The sequence below is a fragment of the Dendrobates tinctorius genome, unplaced genomic scaffold (assembly GCF_039654945.1).
Source record: "Dendrobates tinctorius isolate UK_male_01 unplaced genomic scaffold, ASM3965494v1 ptg000233l, whole genome shotgun sequence".
Classification (NCBI taxonomy): domain Eukaryota; kingdom Metazoa; phylum Chordata; class Amphibia; order Anura; family Dendrobatidae; genus Dendrobates; species Dendrobates tinctorius.
Window position 1 is genome coordinate 1,032,882 of NW_027361900.1, and position 13,361 is coordinate 1,046,242.

General features: G+C 46.1%; 1 protein-coding gene across 1 annotated transcript in view; it reads right to left on the bottom strand.

Annotated features, from left to right (window-relative positions):
- Positions 1–8,061, bottom strand: part of LOC141060255 (uncharacterized) — a 288,426-nt gene extending 280,365 nt beyond the window's left edge. Inside the window, exons 1-3 of the mRNA XM_073556481.1 lie at positions 7,526–8,061; positions 1,736–1,880; positions 1,427–1,606 (exon numbers count right to left, since the gene is read on the bottom strand). Of these exons, the coding sequence (XP_073412582.1) occupies positions 1,427–1,606; positions 1,736–1,880; positions 7,526–8,061 (861 nt within the window). The remainder of the gene's footprint in view (positions 1–1,426; positions 1,607–1,735; positions 1,881–7,525) is intronic.
- Between the last annotated feature and the right edge of the window lie 5,300 nt (positions 8,062–13,361).

Sequence of the window (13,361 nt, forward strand, 5' to 3'; positions counted from 1 at the left end):
ATGTGGTGCTCTGATTACATATTCATCTGTATTAGCTTATGACAGGTCGCTGACCCCTCACTGACCTGCCCCCATTATTACATAATGCATATAATAGCATTGATATTATTGGTGATAATGACTATAATATTGTGGCTATTGTGAGGCTTAGAAAAAAAATTACATCCAGCAAAATGTCACCGGTGATGGCGGCGCCTGCACAGTAGCATCTATAAGTAAGAGATAGAGGCTACTGGACAGGGGCCGCTGGTGACATTTTGCTGGATGTAATTTTTTTCTAAGCCTCACAATAGCCACAATATTATAGGCATTATCACCAATAATATCAATGCTATTATATGGGGTCAGCGACCCCAGCGACCTGTCATAAGCCAATACAGATGAATATGTATTCAGAGCACCACATAAAGCCCCGCCCACAGCCCCACCACAGCCCCGCCCACAGCCCCGCCCCAGAGCATCACATTCTACGTACGCTGTCATTTGGCTTTATAGTTTACAGATCTGAGCAGGTTACAGTCAGCGTCTCCTAATCCCAGGGGGTAGGTGGATCCTCCAGGTTGTAAGTTCTATAGAAAAGGGCTTTCACTGCCCAAAGTCATTTGAACAGTTTTGGGTGGAGGAGAATGTTGTGGTCTAGAGGCAAAATGGTGATCATGGTAATACGGCCGGACTACACCACCGATAAAGCAGCCACAGCCGGTGACCGAGAGGAATCTGTGACTTCTCTGCATTCAGTGGTTACTACTCACCTGGGTAGTCATATGTGGGAATCTCCTCTTTACACCGCTCATCACCCCTCACATATGTCTCTGTAGTATTAATATGGGTCAGATCTTCACCCTGAAACAAATATTGTAAAAGTCACCGACAGATGGAGAAGTCCCATCTATGATCAGCTCTAATCCTGCCATCTCCACCGTTCTCATTACACAAGTATAAAACATATAATACTGGTGGATAAAACAAGACTGAGCACAAGACCTTCACAGCCGTCTACACATCACAGGGGAGATCTCCTGACACCTTCTCTCCATCTACCTGATGATCCTGAGGAGCACTGGGATCTTCTTGGTTACAGGCCTGTGGAAGAAGAGGACGGGGACATCTCTCTGGTGTTGTCCTCTTACTGGATAGATCTGGAGGAAACACATACAGGGACTGAATTCATTCTCTACATACAGATAATTATAGGCCGTGTATTTAGTCCTGTCTATTACCTGGTGATGTGAGGGGCTGGGGAACCTCCATTATGACGTTCTTGTACAGATCTCTGTGTCCTTCTAAATACTTCCACTCCTCCATGGAGAAATAGACAGCGACATCCTGACACCTTATAGGAACCTGACACATACAATGATACCGTCATCCCCCGATCCCTTCATAGTGTTACTGTATAATGTCCCAGCATTCCCAGCAATGTCACCTCTCCAGTCAGCAGCTCAATCATCTTGTAGATGAGTTCTAGGATCTTCTGGTCATTGATGTCCTCATGGATCAGGGGGTGAGGTGGAGGCCCCGTGATTGGGCTCAGGGGTCTTCCCCATCCCTCAGACACAGGGTCCTGACAGCGATCACTAGAGGTCTTCTTCACCACTGTGTAATCCTGGTTATGGAGAGACACATTAATAAATGTCACTACAGACATTTCCAGAGTCCTCACCTCTCCAGTTCTGTCCATCTGTTATTCCCATAGATAAGAATGATGTAATGTGACGTCATCAGAATCTCTCACCTCTCCAGTGAGACGGAAGAGGATCTCTAGGGTGAGGTGTAACATCCTCTCCGCCATCTTGTCTCTGTCCATATCCATCCTTGATGGGTAAATCAGGAAAATTATGTAGAAGATCTTCACTGAGAGGATCCGATATTGTAGAGACCTGAATGAGAAGAAGATGAGCCGGTGTAACATCATAAGAATCCACTTGCTGCTGTGAAAAGCAAACAGGACATCTAAGAAGGTGTGACAGAGTTTGGCTGAATGCCCCCCGCCCCCAAGTACTCGATAGTATGGGGCGGCCTAGTTACTCCGATACTTACATGCCTAATAATGGTGTCTGGGCCGCAATGTATGAAGGTCTATTAGGCCGGGCCAGAGGCAGCGTCCAATAAGTTACCTTATAACGCCCCCATACACATTAGGCTAAAGTTCCATGAAAGCACTGATTTCGGGGGGGTTTGGCCGACCATATAATGTATTTGGGGGCCTCCCGACAGATGATGTCAGGGCAGAGAAGGATCTGACATCCTGAATTTCAGAGGATAATCCGTTTGTTCTTCCTGTAGATAATCCTCCTCTAGAGGAGTCTGGAGACGACTCTCTCATACAGACCACAGGAAAGCTGGAATATTTGTGTGTATGGGGGAGTCGGGAGAGATCGCCGTCTGCCAAATGACCGTTCAGCCAACTCTGATCTCATGTGTATGGGGCCGTTAGTATTACACTGACAGGCAGTGATGATACACGGCACTACAGTAGTACAGGGCATCACCGGAGCCATCAGAGGCTTGTATGTTGTATGATCGCACTGATCAGAGGGGTTTAAAAAAAGTTTAAAGTGGTAAAAAATATCACAGTTTCAGCAACAAGAAATATCCATCACTATATGAAAAGCAGAGTCACTGCACAATGTTAGTTACGTCACGTCCATAACTACTTTATTATACTCTATTATCCTGTACACAGTGGTGTAGATAGAAATCACAGATCACACAGCAATAGCTGGAATTGGACCCTCCAACGTAAAGAAAAAAAAAATCTCTCTCTCTATCTTTATATCTATATATATATTTGGCAGAGTCACATCTCCCGACTCTGCAGATTGCCAGGGAGTATAAATTGATGGTGTGGATTTTATTCTTCCCATTGAGCTGGCTCTTCAGGACCTGTCTTATCCTTTGATGGTATTTGGATGTTGCTGCTTTCCTTGCCTCTTTATCATGGTTACCGTATCCCTGTGGGATGCCAAGGTACTTGTAGCATGTCTGTACATCTGCTATATGACCGGCTGGTAATTTCACTCCATCAGTCTTGACAACCTTACCTCTCTTTCTTACCATCGGCCACACTTCTCCAGTCTGAAGGACATCCCGATGTCTTCACTGCAGATCCTTGTCAGGTGGATTAATGAATTGATGTCTCATTCATTTTTCGCATAGAGCTTGATGTCATCCATGTAGAGGAGGTGGCTGGTGGTGCTTCCACTCTTGAACTTGTATTCATAGACAAACTGTGTAATTATCTAACTGAGGGGCTTCAAGCCTATGCAGAACAGCAATGGGGACAGTGCATCACCTTGGCATGTGCCGTATTGGAAGGTCACTTGTGCTAGTTGTCTTGAATTGACTTCTAATGTTGTTCGCCATAGTCCCATTGAGTGTCTAAGGAAGGTTCTTAATTTCCTGTTGACATTGTAGAGAGCCAAGCATTCACAGATCCATGTGTGTGGCATTGAGTCATAGGCTTTCCTGTAGTCAATCCAGGCTGTGCTGAGATTGGTCTGTCTGGATCTTGAGCGACTGCTCTATCTACAAGGAGCTGGTGCTTAGAGCCTCTGGTGTCAGTCACAATGCCTTTCTGAGCTGGATTTATGTACTGGTTCATATGGTTCTGTAGCTTGGTGGCTATGATCTCTGAGAGTTTACTTGTTGTTGTAAGGCAGATTATTGCGCAGTAGTTGGATGGAACTGTTCCTTTGTTAGGATCCTTCATGATCACCACTGTTCTTCCTTGTGTTAGCCAAGCTAGGTGGTGGCCTGCTTCTAGCTGTTGGTTCATCTGCTTTGCCATGCGTTCATGTACCGCTGTGAATTTCTTTAGCCAGTAGGTGTGAATCATATCTTGGTCAGGTGATGTCCAGCTCTTCATGTTCTTGACCCGCTGTTTTATGTCTGCTTCTGTAATGGTGACTGGTTCTTGCTCTAGGTGGTTGCTGTGTTTCATTCTCAGATCTTGCAGACACATTGCACTGGTGTTGTGCATTTTTTCCTTTTCCCATATGTTTCTCCAGTATTGTTCAGTCTCCGCTATTGGTGGAGTTGCTGCCTTTGTGCCGTTCCTCTGTAGTTGGAAGTACACTTTGGATGGTTCTTTGGAGAATAGGGCATTTATCTTCTTGGCCTCAGCTTCTCTAGTGTATCTCTATCAGGATCCTGTCAGCGCTGGCGGACCGCCGCGGCTGAGCAGGGTAGCTCACCCAGACTACGGGGGCCCCGGGGTCCGAAAGTACAGGGAAAGTTCAGACAACAGGACCTGCGATACTGAAGACAGAAAGAGGTACAAGGACCTACGATCATGTGACCACAGGGGGCGTGGCTTAGCGTCCTGTTGCAGGAGATGGCTGTAGGATTCTATTACAGGAATCCTGAAGTACCGGCTAGGGAAACTCAGGTCAGACAAACGAGGGGTCATACACTGAGAGGGCAGCGCGGTACCAGACGAACAGACAGAGAATAGTCAGAACGTAAGCAAAGAATCATATGGGTCGCCCTCCCAGGGCCGTGGGGTACTCGGTGCCGGGCCGGTGTCAGTGGGATGTGTCACAGCAGCGGTGACCCGGACCGTGGCCCTGGGCGCCCACGTCAATGGTGAGGAATGTTGTAATGGTGGAATGTAGTCAAATGAAAAGTTCGTGACGCCACCTGTGGTGTTCGACAAGGGAGGTGTTAAGCCGACGCTGCAGACAGGTCCTCTGGGACAGATGGTGTGGTGCAGCAATGATGGTATAGCCCTCCACAGGCAGGGCTGTTGTCCCAGGGCAGTGTAGATGTGGAGACACTTAGATGGTGTAGTGTCCGGCGCAGGGGATGTAGCAGTGCTAGGCGGATGCAAGAAGGAATGGAGGACACCAGGGCATGTAGTTCCAACGCTTTACTCTCAGTTTGTTGTGCCCGCTTCTGTACCGTGTCCTCCAGGTCAGAGACTCAGTCAACCTCCATGCAAGATGGAAAGCTCCCCTCCAACACTGCGCCGACTTATGTGCCTTTCCTGAACGTCTCCTCTATAGCGCCTTTTAGTGTGACGATCTCCAGTACCGTGGTACTCTGGAGTTCCTCCTGACAGAAGTTCCTAAGAATTCTACTTGTACGGCAGACAGCTGTAGCCTGCTTCGGGGACTCCCTTCTCCTGAGTCCCGGCTCTCTATCCAATTGCTGTTGTGCCCCAAGTCTTAGATGGGAGTAGTGCATTTACAGCCAACTACTCCACCGGTGTCTGCTGCAGAACCATAAGTGTCCACACAACCTCGGGGACCGGGCCCCGGCCTTGCGCTGAGAACCTATAGGCTGGGTTCTCTCTCTCTATCCCACGTCCTCTCTGTTCTCTCTACTCCTTCGTTCCGTACTTGTCTTTCTTATGGAAGCTTAGGTTTCAGTTCTACGTCTTTCTCCTTCTTTTCTTTTCCCGTGCCAGCTGGCTCAGATCACTAAGGCAGCTGCAGCACTCCTTCCTCCATCCCTTCTTCCAGGGAGCCTCACTCCTGTCTGAGTGACTTCCTACCCGACTGACCTTCTGTCAGACTCACCCTGACTGACCTGAACTCTCAGCCTACACTTTCCCACTCTTTAATGTATCTTAACTCCACCCACCTACCAGCACATCCAGTGTTCCAAGCAGGGAACCACCAAAGGTGCTATGCTACCCTCTGAGCAAGGAGCCACAATGTGGTTGTGCAGAACTACCCTGTTGTGTGGGGTGCGAGTGTTGGAGCGTGGAAAGGAGTTCCCACCTTAACCGGATGGTGCGGTACCACACCTTTAAAGAGAGAGGAAGGTGCAGTACTTCTGTGGCGACTGAGCCTCAGGGGCACCACACATACACCGAGATAGCAATGCAGTACAAGAGGGGAAATCAGAGCATAATCAGGTCCAAGGCAACAGAGTCATACACAGAGATAGCAAAGCAGTACGAAGGGGACAGGCAGAACTCGTAACAGGGACAGAACCGGATCAAAACCAAACAAGCATAAAGTATCACAGTCACAAAGCACACCAGGGTCACACACTTGGCCAAGGTCTGAGTATAAGCGACAAAGAGTGAGCCCACAATGAGGCTATAAAAAGCCTCCCAGAATCTCAGAGTGAGGCTGTCCAGATTAACCTCTAAACTACCTGATCCCATGAACTCAGCAGATCATGACAATCTCCCTAGTCTTGCAGTGAGTGCTGTGAGCCTTTGTTTAGCAGTCTCTTCAGTTGGGGTCAGGCCTTTGTACTTGTCCAGCTTGGTCTTAACCTTGATCTTTACACTCTTCTGTATATCTGATAGTTGGCTGACTTCCCTTTATGGCACCTTGATCTTTGTCTACAGTCTTCTTTTCCAAGGGGGGTACGTACCTCTGTTGTTCTTGCTGGTTGTATAGCCAAGCATTTCCATAATTGTTGAGGCAGAAGCATAGATCAGGTTATTAGTTTGAGTTATGGTAGTGGTAGGTATTAATGCAAGTGCTGCTCTATTGCCATCCTCTAGCACAGGGTTCCCCAACTCCAGTCCTCAAGGCCCACCAAGAGATCATGTTTTCAGGATTTACCTTGTATTGTACTGTCTGGTGGTCTTCCTTTTCTGAGCCTTGGCAGTCGATCTCTGGTATTGATGGTATTTAGTTTATCTAAGATCTTCTGTTTCAGACCTGCTGCAGTGCTCTCTAGTTGCAGGGTTGGATCAGGATCTTCAGGGAGTTGCACATATTGTTCTTCCAGGTCTTCATGCGGGGTGGATCTGCAGTGCAGTTGATCCATCTCAAGTTGTCATAATAGCTTTCGCTTTATGACATTTAAACGTTGGGTGACTAGTTGTTTCTCAGTTAGTGGACATGCAGATCTTGTATCCATCCAGAGTTTCCTCATACGCTTCATATATCCACTCTCATTTGGTCTGCTGTTATAGTAGTATTTCATCAGATCCAGGATCTGTTGCCTTGTCTATGTATGGTTTGGTCCAGTAGCCCATTTATTATCAGATTGTCCTGGTTCCTCGGCAACTGATGCGGACCTTGTTAATCTGGGCAACGTCCCAGCTGGCATGATTCTCTTTGTTCGTGACACTCTCATTTTTATTGAGGTAGGGACCATAGTGTTATGGACCACTACTGGTATATTATGTCCAACAGGGCAGAGCCAAGATTTGAACCCCAGTTTCCCACATTGGTGGCAGTGATTTTACAAAACGCGGCACATGTAACATACTAACATAGTAACATAGTTAGTAAGGTTGAAGGGAGACTTTAAGTCCATCTAGTTCAACCCATATCCTATCCTAACTTGCCCTAACATGCTGATCCAGAGGAAGGCAAAAAAAACCCATGTGGCAAACAGTAAGCTTCACATTGGGGAAAAAAATTCCTTCCCGACTCCACATACGGCAATCAGACTAGCTCCCTGGATCAATGCAATATTAAGGAAACTAGTGTATATACCCTGTAATATTATACTTTTCAAGAAAGGCATCCAGTCCCTTCTTAAATTTTAGTAGGGAATCACTCATTACAACATCATATGGCAGAGAGTTCCATAGTCTCCCTGCTCTTACAGTAAAGAATCCGCTTCTGTGAGTATGCTTAAATCTTCTTTCCTCCAGACGTAGAGGAAGCCCCTTGTCCCCGTCACAGGTCTAAGAGTAAAAAGATCATTAGAAAGGTCTTGGTACTGTCCCCGCATATATTTATACATTGTAATAAGATCACCCCTAAGCCTTCGATTCTCCAAACTAAATAACCCCAAGTGTAATAACCTGTCTTGGTATTGCAGACCCCCTGGTTCCCTAATAACCTTGGTCGCTCTTCTCTGCACCTGCTCCAGTTCAGCTATGTCTGTCTTATACACCGGAGACCAGAACTGTACACAGTATTCTAAGTGTGGTCGCACTAGTGACTTATATAGAGGTAAAATTATGTTCTCCTCATGAGCATCTATGCCTCTTTTAATGCATCCCATTATTTTATTTGCCTTTGCAGCAGCTGCCTGACACTGGCCACTAAATGTGAGTTTGTCGTCCACCCATACACCCAGGTCCTTTTCAGTGACAGTTTTGCCTAGTGTTTTACAATTAAGCACATAATTATACATCTTGTTCGTTCTACCCAAGTGCATGACCCCATTAAAGCTCATTTGCCATTTATCAGCCCAAGCTTCTAGTTTACATAAATCCTCCTTTAATATAAAATTGTCCTCCTCTGTATTGATTACCCTGCAGAGTTTAGTGTCATCTGCAAATATTGAAATTCTACTCTCTATGCCCCCTACAAGGTCATTAATAAATATGTTAAAAAGAAGCGGGCCCAAAACTGACCCCTGTGGTACTCCACTGCTAACCGTGACCCAGTCCGCGTGTGCTCCATTAATAACCACTCTTTGTTGCCTATCCCTGTATTACCGGCTTCTATTATATCTTTTAACGAATGTTACCGACTTTTTCCGATCTTAAGGAAAATCCTCATGTCACCAATAATGAATCAGAATGTACCATATTCGTGCCAAATTTATGTTTGGCAATCATTTTCCAAACATATTCGCTCATCTATAATTTTGGCCACCACAACCTGCTACACAAAATAGAAAAACCCACTCAGTCTGGAGGCATTTACAGTCCACCACAACCCTAGTATAATGACCCCTACCAGCCACACATTCCATATGAGAGTCCCAACAGCTCTTCTTTTAATAGGTGTGAGGTAGCGCTATCATGTAAGTAGGGGATCACTCGCTTGCAGCCACAAAACCAGATCTGGCATAGGGTTTTTCATAAAACATCGTAGTTCATGCGGTTTATTCCTCCATCATAAACCTACAGAAGCAAAATAAAGTTCCTTTATGCAGCATAGCGTCCATTATACAGGCTCTTCAGCCTCAGTGTTATCTCACCCACGTCAGGGTCACTCATGGTTCCTTCACGTTCATGCGGCAGACGTCCATTCCCTCCAGGGAATTACCAGGCACATGCAGCCATTAACACAGCATTCACTTGCTGTCAGAAGGCAGCCCCATCTCTCAGACAGGTCCCAGCATTCACCCCATGTGACCTACCCTGCCCACATTATATGGTCCATAGCCACGCCCACCGGGTCACATGACTATGACCTCATCACAGGTCCTTCACACACTCACATAGTCTTTTACAATAGGGTTCTTAAACACACCACCTGGGTGGGTTTGTAGGTAACCAGGCCCCACCATCTCTCTAGTTACCTGGAGACTTCTCCCTGTGGCCTTGAAGCAACACCTCAGCAATGTCCTTGCTGATCAACAAGCATACATAAGTCTCCATCTCAGTTCCACCCACCTTGAGATACATAACCGTCCTTCAGGATTCAGCCACTCATGCTCGCTCTTGGGACATCCACAGAGCACCCCCTAGCGGACACAGTGGTTACTACACCACATAGGATACCTCCAAAATTCCTGATATTTGACCAATCCCACACCCCACGAGCCCTCTCAATTCATAGGCATCATATCAAACGAGTAGGCTACCTTTATGGATGATACACTCCTGCCTATCCAACTATCGTATGGTATATATCTCATAGATCCTGGGTTCATTAGTATCTGCATCAAGAATGAGGATAAGTGAGTATTTATTAATTAACTGTCGGTGGTCGGAGGTAGTCAGTGAAGTGGATGGTACCATATTGGGCATGTACTGGGCAGTACTGTGGGAACATTAGAAAGTGGGGGGATGGCAGTACTGTGGGAACAATATACTGTGTGTGGGAGGATGCCAGTCCTGTGGAAGCATTATCCTGTGTATGGCAAGCTGCTAATGTGGAATCAAAATACTGTGTGTGGTGGGATGGTGATACTGAGAGAAGATTATACTGTGTGTGGTGGGATGGTGATACTGTGAGATTATACTGTGTGTGGTGGGATGGTGGTACTGTGAGAAGATTATAATGTGTGTGGTGGGATGGTGATACTGTGAGAAGATTATACTGTGTGTGGTGGGATGGTGATACTGTGAGAAGATTATACTGTGTGTGAGGGGATGGTGGTACTGTGAGAAGATTATACTGTGTGTGGGGGATGGTGATACTGTGAGATTATACTGTGTGTGGTGGGATGGTGGTACTATGAGAAGATTATACTGTGTGTGGGGGGATGGTGATACTGTGAGAAGATTATACTGTGTGTGGGGGGATGGTGATACTGTGAGAAGATTATACTGTGTGTGGGGGGATGGTGGTACTGTGAGAAGATTATACTGTGTGTGGTGGGATGGTGATACTGAGAGAAGATTATACTGTGTGTGGGGGATGGTGATACTGTGAGATTATACTGTGTGTGGTGGGATGGTGATACTGTGAGAAGATTATACTGTGTGTGGTGGGATGGTGATACTGTGAGAAGATTATACTGTGTGTGGTGGGATGGTGATACTGTGAGAAGATTATACTGTGTGTGGGGGGATGATGATACTATGAGAAGATTATACTGTGTGTGGTGGGATGGTGATACTGTGAGAAGATTATACTGTGTGGTGGGATGGTGATATTGTGAGAAGATTATACTGTGCGTGGTGGGATGGTGATACTGAGAGAAGATTATACTGTGTGTGGTGGGATGGTGATACTGTGAGAAGATTATACTGTGTGTGGTGGGATGGTGATACTGTGAGAAGATTATACTGTGTGTGGTGGGATGGTGATACTGTGAGATTATACTGTGTGTGGTGAGATGGTGATACTGTGAGAAGATTATACTGTGTGTGGTGGGATGGTGATACTGTGAGATTATACTGTGTGTGGTGGGATGGTGATACTGTGAGAAGATTATACTGTGTGTGGTGGGATGGTGATACTGTGAGAAGATTATACTGTGTGTGGTGGGATGGTGATACTGTGAGAAGATTATACTGTGTGTGGGGGGATGGTGATACTGTGAGAAGATTATACTGTGTGTGGGGGGATGGTGGTACTGTGAGAAGATTATACTGTGTGTGGTGGGATGGTGATACTGAGAGAAGATTATACTGTGTGTGGGGGATGGTGATACTGTGAGATTATACTGTGTGTGGTGGGATGGTGGTACTATGAGAAGATTATACTGTGTGTGGTGGGATGGTGATACTGTGAGAAGATTATACTTTGTGGTGGGATGGTGATACTGTGAGAAGATTATACTGTGTGTGGTGGGATGGTGGTACTGTGAGAAGATTATACTGTGTGTGGTGGGATTGTGGTACTGTGAGAAGATTATACTGTGTGTGGTGGGATGGTGATACTGTGAGAAGATTATAATGTGTGTGGTGGGATGGTGATACTATGAGAAGATTATACTGTGTGTGGTGGGATGGTGGTACTATGAGAAGATTATAATGTGTGTGGTGGGATGGTGATACTGTGAGAAGATTATACTGTGTGTGGTGGGATGGTGATACTGTGAGAAGATTATACTGTGTGTGGTGGGATGGTGATACTATGAGAAGATTATACTGTGTGTGGTGGGATGGTGGTACTATGAGAAGATTATAATGTGTGTGGTGGGATGGTGATACTGTGAGAAGATTATACTGTGTGTGGTGGGATGGTGATACTGTGAGAAGATTATACTGTGTGTGGTGGGATGGTGGTACAGTGAGAAGATTATACTGTGTGTGGTGGGATGGTGGTACAGTGAGAAGATTATACTGTGTGTGGTGGGATGGTGGTACTGTGTGAAGATTATACTGTGTGTGGTGGGATGGTGATACTGTGAGAAGATTATACAGTGTGTGGTGGGATGGTGATACTGTGAGAAGATTATACTGTGTGTGGTGGGATGGTGATACTGTGAGAAGATTATACTGTGTGTGGGGGGATGGTGATACTGTGAGAAGATTATACTGTGTGTGGGGGGATGGTGATACTGTGAGAAGATTATACTGTGTGTGGGGGGATGGTGATACTGTGAGAAGATTATACTGTGTGTGGGGGGATGGTGGTACTGTGAGAAGATTATACTGTGTGTGGTGGGATGGTGATACTGTGAGAAGATTATACTGTGTGTGGGGGGATGGTGATACTGTGAGAAGATTATACTGTGTGTGGGGGGATGGTGATACTGTGAGAAGATTATACTGTGTGTGGTGGGATGGTGATACTGTGAGAAGATTATACTGTGTGTGGGGGGATGGTGATACTGTGAGAAGATTATACTGTGTGTGGGGGGATGGTGGTACTGTGAGAAGATTATACTGTGTGTGGTGGGATGGTGATACTGTGAGATTACACTGTGTGTGGTGGGATGGTGATACTGTGAGAAGATTATACTGTGTGTGGTGGGATGGTGATACTGTGAGAAGATTATACTGTGTGTGGTGGGATGGTGATACTGTGAGAAGATTATACTGTGTGTGGTGGGATGGTGATACTGTGAGAAGATTATACTGTGTGTGGTGGGATGGTGATACTGTGAGAAGATTATACTGTGTGTGGTGGGATGGTGATACTGTGAGATTACACTGTGTGTGGTGGGATGGTGATACTGTGAGAAGATTATACTGTGTGTGGTGGGATGGTGATACTGTGAGAAGATTATACTGTGTGTGGTGGGATGGTGATACTGTGAGATTACACTGTGTGTGGTGGGATGGTGGTACTGTGAGAAGATTATACTGTGTGTGGTGGGATGGTGATACTGTGAGATTACACTGTGTGTGGTGGGATGGTGATACTGTGAGAAGATTATACTGTGTGTGGTGGGATGGTGATACTGTGAGAAGATTATACTGTGTGTGGTGGGATGGTGATACTGTGAGAAGATTATACTGTGTGTGGGGGGGATGGTGATACTGTGAGAAGATTATACTGTGTGTGGTGGGATGGTGATACTGTGAGAAGATTATACTGTGTGTGGTGGGATGGTGATACTGTGAGAAGATTATACTGTGTGTGGGGGGATGGTGATACTGTGAGAAGATTATACTGTGTGTGGTGGGATGGTGATACTGTGAGATTATACTGTGTGTGGTGGGATGGTGATACTGTGAGAAGATTATACTGTGTGTGGGGGATGGTGATACTGTGGAGACATTATACTGTGTGAGCGGCATCACATATATTGCATAAGGAGAGTCATAAGAGCAAATCCTCAGGGCTGTGCGGCATTTGTACATAGACTGCCATCTGCCGTCCAGACGGGACTTTGTGGAATCAATAGGAAGAGTCTAGATGGTGCACCAGGTCAGGTGACCTTGATGACGCAGTTTCCTGTTATTATAAGGGCCATAGCCCCAAAGAAAAGGGGTGCGGGGAGGAATCTGAGGTACCGGCCATGGTAAAGTGCCCGAGGCAGCTGGTTGTGGGGCAGAACCCTGCTTACAGGGGCATAATGGGGGCATTACACTGTGTGGGGCCAAGAAAGGGGCCCTGTACTATGGGAACACTCCGTCT